Here is an 8,685-nt window from a genome sequence, read left to right as displayed (position 1 = left end):
GGCTCTCACTTACAATCTGCTAATCTTTTCAACCAGGCTCTCACTTACAATCTGCTAATCTTTTGGGGATTTTTACACATGTACTTCTTTTTTTAAAATTATTCTCATAAATAATATTTTATTTGTTCCAATTTGTTTGATATAGTTCCAACTTCAGAGAGTTTAACGACTGACCGACTTGAGAAGTCCATACTCCATTGCAACCTAGTATTTTTATCCAAAACATGGATCTATCGATAAAAATACAAAACTAAGAAGATTCAACCTAAAAATATTTTACTACTTTCATTGAATTAAAGTTCCAAAAGGGAAAAACTAATCATAGGAATAAATCCGAATTGAATTCGGCGACATAACTCGTCCAATGTTTGATGGGTCGAGATTGATTAGATTAATTTGAGCTAAACAATAAGTTATAACCAATTTATCCAATCTACTAAACTAGAATCATAAAAAGAAATAAAAATAATTAAACTAGAATCATAAGCTCTCCTTCTCATGTTCACCTCAGCCAAATAAAAAAGGGTTGACTAAGAACGTGAGAGTCACTCATGAATCATGATTTACTTTTTTTCATGTGATTTTATTGTTTTTATTTTTTAGGTATGGATAATCCCAATTATAATCAAAGTAATATTATTATAGTGCTGAATCAGAAAATTAAATTAAAAAAAAAAAAAAAGCTCTTTCCAAGCCAAATATCTTAGACACATTATTTTCCTCTAAAAATTTATAACAATTCATGTTAGGTATAATATTACATTATTACTAGACAACAAAGAAGCCTAATTAGGTGTAATGCGAAATTATGGTTTGCACGTCATAGGTAGTGACCTTCCATTACATACCTCTTAATCAAAAACACTTCAACATTTCTATAAATTCATGAACATGTTTTCTTCTAGTTATAGCAATTAATTAGCCCAATTAATTTTTTGACAAATATTCTTGAAAGAAATGAAGATGAAGGCTGTTAATTTCATGGTGGCTGCAGCTTCATTAATTGTGGTGTTTTCTAATTTCATGAACGTTGCACAAGCCTTTGAAGGAATGGATGTAATACATGTTGCTGGCAAAGTTCTTTGTCAAGATTGTACTCAGGGTTGGAATGAATGGGTTGATGGTGCCAAACCCATCAAAGGTATGTAATTTACAGTTTTACACTGATAAAATCCATAATTAAGACGTTGTGGGTTCTGATTGAGAGAGTAGGTCCTAAAATGTATGTCCAACTCTATCTATACTTGTTTTAACACATATATATGTAATGCTCAATCCCAAAACACTCGTTCTAACGAACTCACAAATCAATTGGTTGAATCCGCCATTGTAATTTACCATGAACTTCTCCATAATGGTGAAGTTTGTGATTAGTGGCAGAGCTAAAAATTTTATTAGGGGAATTAAAATATGAAGAAATAAAAAAGAATCCAACTCCTCTTCGTTATTGAGCAAACTAAATAGTGTAATTTTCTGACAAAAGGGTGTAAGTTGACACCCCTTCACCTAAGGTTGCTCGACCACTTCTTGTGACGCTCGTGGATGAAAATTATCTAAACTGGGGTTTAAAGAATGTTTTGCAACAAAGTTAGGGAGTGCCAAATGTATATATATTCCTTTAGCAAATGGTTTAGAAAGGCTTTTTTAAAAAAGATTCGAAAATAATATGATGGTCGTATCTATATAAAATAGGTTCTTACTTCTACGTACCTTAGCAAAGGTTTTACAAGGTAACTAGGTTTACAAATGAGGTACATTTCACGCAGAGGCAAATCAAGAATGTGTTATACAAGTCTAGTTGAAGTCACTAATTTTTTGCTCGAACCATAGTATACATATGCAAAAATATTTAAAATGCATATAAATAGAGTCAATGTTGGCAAAAGCAAAATGCGTTAAAAAGCGTTCCAAGTTCATCGGGGCTTTAAGCAAAAAGCACTATTAAAGAGTGAACTTTAGTGAAGGCGCAATGAAAAGAAAAAAAAACATATATATGTAATACAAGAAATAAGCAACAATTTCATTCATAATGATTTTCTTTATAAATAATAGTATATTTTTTTGTCAATCATATTTATTGTTTTATACTGCTCTATTCAAAATAGAACTTACGGGCAATGAGACACACATATTAGTGTCTTACCCAATTATGTCTCAAATGAGTCTTTGATAACAACTACAAACAACAACAACAACCCAGTATAATCTCACTTAGTGGGGTCTGGGGAGGGTAGTGTGTACGCAGACCTTACCCCTACCCTAGGGTAGAGAGACTGTTTCCAAATAGACCCTAGGGTAGAGAGACTGTTTCCAAATAGACCCTAGGGTAGAGAGACTGTTTTCAAATAGACCCTGACATCCTTCCCTCCAAGAACTTCCCACCTTACTCTTGGGGAGACTCGAACTCACAATCTCTCGGTTGGAAGTGGGGGTTGCTTACCATCAGAGCAACCCCTCTTGTCTTTTTTGATAACAACTACATATAGAGTAAAACTACATTTATTTTGAACTCATTGATTCTAAATCGTGAATTCGCTTCTAATCTCATGCAGGTAGTATAGTATCACTTACATGCCTAGATGAGAGGAGAAGAGTAATGTATTATGGAAGTGACCTTACAGATGAAGCTGGAAAATTTGACTTGATTACAAACACAACTTGTTATGGCAAAACCATTAAACCTCAAAATTGCTTTTTGAGATTGGTTTCTTCACCTGATCCTGTTTGTAACATTGCCACTGACTTCGCCGGAGGAAAGTCCGGTATAAAACTCCACCGTCCGACGGTGATTTACAGGGATTTGCTCAAATATGTACTTGGTCCTTTCTATTACACAACTCCTATGTGTGATGAACCTGATACTAATGATGATGATAATTTGGAGTCTGATGATGAAGGCAAAGGAAGCAACTATTAATAAACTTAAGTTCTTGATTTTTTTTCCCCTTTCTTTTCATTTTAATGTTTGTTTTTTTTATCATTGCAAATGACAAATGGCAATATATCTATTTTGGATGAATTGACATTTTTCTTTTGTACTAATTTCTTGCAAAAGACACATTTTGAATTGTTGATTAACAGATAATAGAGGTATGTCTTTTATTAACACATTTTGTCGTTGTCTGTGTTACTGCTCCCTTTTGCATCCTCCGTGCCTCTTTATTTTCATACGGTAGGGTAAAGTCTGCGTACGCACTATCCTCCTCAGATTACACGGGTGGAATTTTCCTGAGTTTGTTAGGTATGTCTTTTGCCAAATTTTCTGTTTTCAACTTCATTCCTTCTCATCAGTAATGAAGTTGATATATTGGGATCACTTAAGTGGATAAAACCCAATCTAGCTTTGTTCATAATTAGATCAAAGTTGAACATTAAGAGGTTTTATTTCCCTAATTAGAAATTTAGATAAGTTAGTATTGATCCTAAAACATCCAGATTTATCCATGACTCAAGATTAGCAGGCCGGCCCACGTTGAAAGTACTGAATCCACGACAATTGCTCCATTGCTGGCCCATTTTTGCGCATGCAATACTAATTCATTGTACAGAAGGAGAAACAAAAAAGAAGATACATAATATATACTAATATATTGTAATATAGAATTAACCCAAATAGCCGTCTACCTTGCCATTTAAATTAAAAATAGTTGGTGAATGTATAATATATACATAATTTATGTATTACATATGTATAATTGTGTAAAATTAATGTATAATCTATATATGTGGCTAGAACAAAGTAAACAACTAATATGGCTAGCTATTCATGTAAAGATCCCAACAAAAAAAGGACATTTGAAGAACACAAATTTATTGTTCCAATTCGATGTTGCGCTCACATATTATTTTATCCACGCTCTAGTTGATGTAAAAATAGCACGGGTTAGCCAGTTTTCGGATTGATCATTCAAAAATAGCTATCGTTTGCAAAGTCAGTGAAAAATAGTCACTATTTTGCTGCAACACGAAAAGTTCCAGCATGATATACTGGAGATTGATGCACCTGTGTATGAACTTCCAGCATATTATGTTGGAACTCCAACACGCGGAAAGTTTCAGTATATTATGCTGGACCGGTATATTATACTGGAACTCCAGTATATTATGCTGGAGTATTTTTTTGGATTTTGAACAGTGTTTTCGTTCAGATTTATCTTTACATGAAAAGTGGCTAAATTTTAATTACTTTTAATATTGTGGTTATTTTTGAATGACCACTTGTAAATCTGGCTATTTTTTACGGTTCTCGCCATTTGAGCTAGTGAAGTTGAGATCTTCAGTGTCTTTTTTTTGTGGAATCCTAATTAGATTTCTTACTTATTCTGGCTTTTAAAATAGTTGGCTGGTAAGCAAAAAATAATTGCAACCGCTATTATCCAATATAAAAAAGTGTATAAATATTAATTATGTATAATATTTGTATATAAAATATATATTATACATTAATATACAAAAAATAATCTCAGCTATTATTTTAGATGTCGGCTATAAAAATTCCTACTTTTTTATATGTTTATATTTGCCCCAAAAAATTGGTGTATAAGTAATGCGGGAAAGCATTTCAAGATTCAAGCTAACATCCCTCGTTAAAGCTATGGAATAGACTATTCAACTACAGTGTGTGACAGACCACCTTTAATTAAAATTATTAAATGACACAATTTGGTATTTTTTTCAAAAGTTTACTTAGCACGATTACTAGTCTATGGAATATATTATTCTAATAACATGTAATACTAAATATATGCACTAAATTAAGCTACTTAATATATAGTAATAGCATGCAACTCCTTTTAAAAAAATTTATTAGAATAACTTGCTATTACATGTTATACTACATTTGGAGGTGTCTAGTTCTTTTTGCACTATCAGTAAATATAACCTAAATCCTACTCCTTTAATATCCAATAATTAGTCGTTTGGCATGCTGAATTTGTTACAAAAATATTTGACGTTTTAGGAAAATAAGAAATTATGTTTGCTATCCTATCCTTACTCCTGGATGTAGTGTATTGTTAATTGTAGGGATTTTTTCATAAAGCACCATTTTTTTGGTCTAATTAGCCATTTATAGATACCTTTTGCTATATTACGTGTTATAAATACCTTTTATGTTTTTACACAATGTATTTCATGTATTTAAGTTGTTGTATTCATTAATACAACCAAAAATATAGGCGTAAAATCTGGAATTTCAACTAAGTTTGACATGTATATAGCTGTATTCAAGAGACATTAACATTAAATACAATAACGTATCTGCGCTAAAAACGGAAGAAAATAAAATAACATGATATTCTCCTAATTTAACTCAACGAACTAAAACGATCCCTCATTAATTTGTATTTGAAAGATACATAATAAAGATTATAGCTGAATAAAGAGAAATACATATGAATAATACAGTTGAATACAACAAAATACACCTTAATTCATCTGAATAAAACACTTGAATACAACAAAAATACAATTGAATACAGCTGAATAAACTCTTGAATGCAACAAAATACAACTAACTTTTGCTGAATAAAATAGTTAAATACAACTGGTTAAACCTGAATACAAGTGAATACAGCTGAAGAATACATTCGAATACAACTGAATACAAATAGGCGATTTGAGCGATCTAGATAAAGAAATAGCCCTATGGCTTCGCCGGCCGGCGGCCAGCCATTAATTCCGGCTGGTCAGCCATGAGGCAAATTCCTTGTTTTTTTCCCTTTTCACATTACACTTACAAGTAAAAACTCAATCCTCAAGCTTGAACTCAACGAGAAAGTTGCTACCAATTCCAGTCAAGTAGTGGAACAAAGCCAACAGAAGCTATGGTGAGAAGAATAAATCAATAGCTACTCCAATTACAAATGGGGTTTTGGTTATGTTCTTTCTTGACTCCAGCAGTGAATTGGGTCTCCGCTCAAAACCTCCACAAATACGGTTAGTAATTCCAATCTGTATTTCTTATCGAATATGCACATAGATAACGTTGGTGACGCGGAGCAGAAAATTGAGAATTTGGGTGGGAGAAGAATTAAGAAACTAGGGTTTGTGGGAGAAGAGAGTCTGGTTGTATGCAAATAGAGAGAGATTGTATTGGGGTTTGCAGATACGCGGTAATTATGTGAGAGAAAATACAAAACGGGAGAGAGAAAAATAATATTTAGCATATATGGTGCCTTAATTGTAGGATGTAACTATATTTAAATTTTTTGCAATAAAGGATAAAAGGTATTTATAGGATGTAATATTTTAAAATGGTATTTATTTAAAATAAATAGGGTACTAAGGTTTTCTATAGGGTGTAAAAATTCCTTAATTGTATTAGATGAGATGTACGTAATTAGTGGGCTTTTGGACATAAAAATTGTAAAATTCCAAAAAAAAAAAATGAAAAATTTTCAAGTGAAAACGGTTTTGAAAGTTAGAGTTGCGTTTAGCCATAAATATAATTTTGAGTTGTTTTTGAAGTTTTGTGAGTGACATGAGTGAAAATTTTGAAAAAACTGTTTTTTGTAGTTTTTCAAATTTTTGAAAATTTTCAAAATTCATCTTCAAGTGAAAATTGAAAATTTTATGGCCAAACACTAATTCCGAAAAAAGGTAAAAAAAAATTCAAAAATAACTGACAAAATTCTTATGTCCAAACGAGCTCTAAGAAAAATATTCTTATTTTTTTTTAATAGTACCATTCCGGTTGCACAGAAAGTTGTTGCTGAGAATAAGATCCACAAGCTTCTTTATAACGAACACAATCTTCAAAAAGAAAAGGGGGTGAAGTGTTAAGTTGGGCAAACTGTTGCGATATACAAAGGCGGATTTAGAATTTTAAGTATATGGATTCCTACAACGAACCAACGAATTAGATTCTGAACTAAATATTCTTATATATTTAATGAACTTTTTAATATAAATACAAAGTCTAAACAAAAATCGTTGCATTAGATCCACCCGGCGACACCAAACAAAAGCAAAAGGGAAACATGTCTCAGTGGATAAATACAAGTCATTATAAGGTGCAACATGGAGTAATAATAATTTGCTAATCTTTCCTTGATTTGTTATCTATATTATGAGTACAATAAACTCTTTATCAAATCCTGGTTTATGCAGAATTGTGGGACAAGAAAGCACTTTTTTCAACAATTGGAGTGTGCTTCACATGAAGAAATTGAACGTGGACCCTGGTTTTCAACTAGGGTATGATGAATGGAATAAAGTTTGTTTTTCGAAACGTTAGATTATCAGTGATTAACCATAAAGAAAAAGGCCCAGAAAAAAAGAAAAAAAAAGTTTGAACAAAAGATTGAGGTAGGGTTGTTTATCGGACAGATCGGTTAGATATTTACATTTAATAATTCGGTTTATCGATTATCAATATAGGGGTGGATTTTAAAATATTGAATTAAAATTTAATATTTTAATGCAAGCATTAATAGCTTTTTTCACGGCTCGAACATGCTGACCTATAAGTTACGTATAATAACTAGAGACATACTCAGAAATTTCTTGAAAAATTGAAGATGGTACGTACTATAATAATAAGGATATCTTTTCTTTGTTTGGTCCTTCTATGAATCTATGTAAACCTTTCTCTAAACCCAATTTGTTGGCAAATTAACAGACTTTAAAACAGAAGCATGTGGATTAGTGAGATCAACTTTGCCAACTCATAAAATCAAACCTAACTCAAAAATGCCAGAAAACAAGTACTTTAATTTTATGAATCATGGAAAAGTTGGTGGGGGAATATGAAATAAGATATTCGTGATTTTATTAGGTTAATATGTAGATACATTTTTAGCTAGATTTTATTCAAGAACTACAAACCAGCTAAAGGAAAGACATGCACAATTTTATTTTCTGTTTTTCAATTTGATACAAATTAATATAAAATGATGGTGTGACTTTTCCAAATTTTAACTTTTAATTGATCAAATTAATTAACATAAAAACCAATTTGTTTCTCTTTTAAGTAAATATGGAATATATAATATTATTGCTGAAGAATTACCAACAAGCTGGTTTGCCCGAGAGGTTAAGGGGGAAGACTTAAGATCTTCTGCACATAAGTGCGCATGGGTTCGAACCCCATAGCCAGCACCACCACCTTATTTTTGATAAATATAGTAATATATTTCTGTCTAACCAAATTTGGAAATGGGATTATTCTATTTAAATTTTTCAGAGTTGCCACTTGGAATAATTTATTTGGTATCCCAAATCACCGGTTTATTTTAAATCCCTAGTAAAGAAAATTATCGATTTTATTTAAAAGTCTGCGAACCAGAAATTCTAGATAAGGAATTTTGTTAACACCGGAGAAGGTGTTAGGCATTTCCGGGTTCCGTGGTTCTAGTACGGTCGCTTAGCGATTTATACTTGGCTTAAGTTATCTAATTACTTATTTTTAGAACCTATGTGCATCTACCCCTTTAACCACATTTAATTACTCGATTATTCGTAATTAAGAAATTATCTCAAAACGAGTCACTCGTACGTGTACTCATTTTGTTGGCGCGTCAAGAATCATGTCACGCGTATGTGTCCACAATTCCTAACACTTAGCTTATTCAAAAAAAGGTTTGGTTAAAATTGCGCGAACTCATACTTTGAATTTATTTTTAGAAAATCGTAATTATGTCACGCGAACGTATACACAATCACGATAATAAATTAATTAAGGGC

At 31.8% G+C, this 8,685-nt stretch overlaps 1 protein-coding gene and 1 non-coding gene across 2 annotated transcripts; both read left to right on the top strand.

Moving 5' to 3' along the window:
- Positions 1–907: 907 nt before the first annotated feature.
- On the top strand, positions 908–3,106 carry LOC104229018 (pistil-specific extensin-like protein). Its single transcript, XM_009781580.2, has 2 exons — positions 908–1,141; positions 2,553–3,106. Exons 1-2 carry the CDS (start codon positions 958–960, stop codon positions 2,915–2,917), a joined length of 549 nt encoding a protein of 182 aa, XP_009779882.1. The 5' UTR covers positions 908–957; the 3' UTR covers positions 2,918–3,106.
- Positions 3,107–8,017: 4,911 nt separating this feature from the next.
- On the top strand, positions 8,018–8,100 carry TRNAL-UAA (transfer RNA leucine (anticodon UAA)). The gene has a single exon. It is a non-coding gene; the product is annotated as a tRNA-Leu (tRNA).
- Positions 8,101–8,685: the final 585 nt, after the last annotated feature.

Source organism: Nicotiana sylvestris, chromosome 7 (assembly GCF_000393655.2).
Source record: "Nicotiana sylvestris chromosome 7, ASM39365v2, whole genome shotgun sequence".
NCBI lineage: Eukaryota > Viridiplantae > Streptophyta > Magnoliopsida > Solanales > Solanaceae > Nicotiana > Nicotiana sylvestris.
This window is presented reverse-complemented; position numbering and strand designations above follow the sequence as displayed.

Bases quoted from the DNA above. Each gene is read 5' to 3' on its own strand.
- LOC104229018 (XM_009781580.2), top strand. From the start codon at position 958: ATGAAGATGAAGGCTGTTAATTTCATGGTGGCTGCAGCTTCATTAATT. The intron at 1,142-2,552 runs GTATGTAATTTA...AATCTCATGCAG, and splicing joins TGGTGCCAAACCCATCAAAG to GTAGTATAGTATCACTTACA.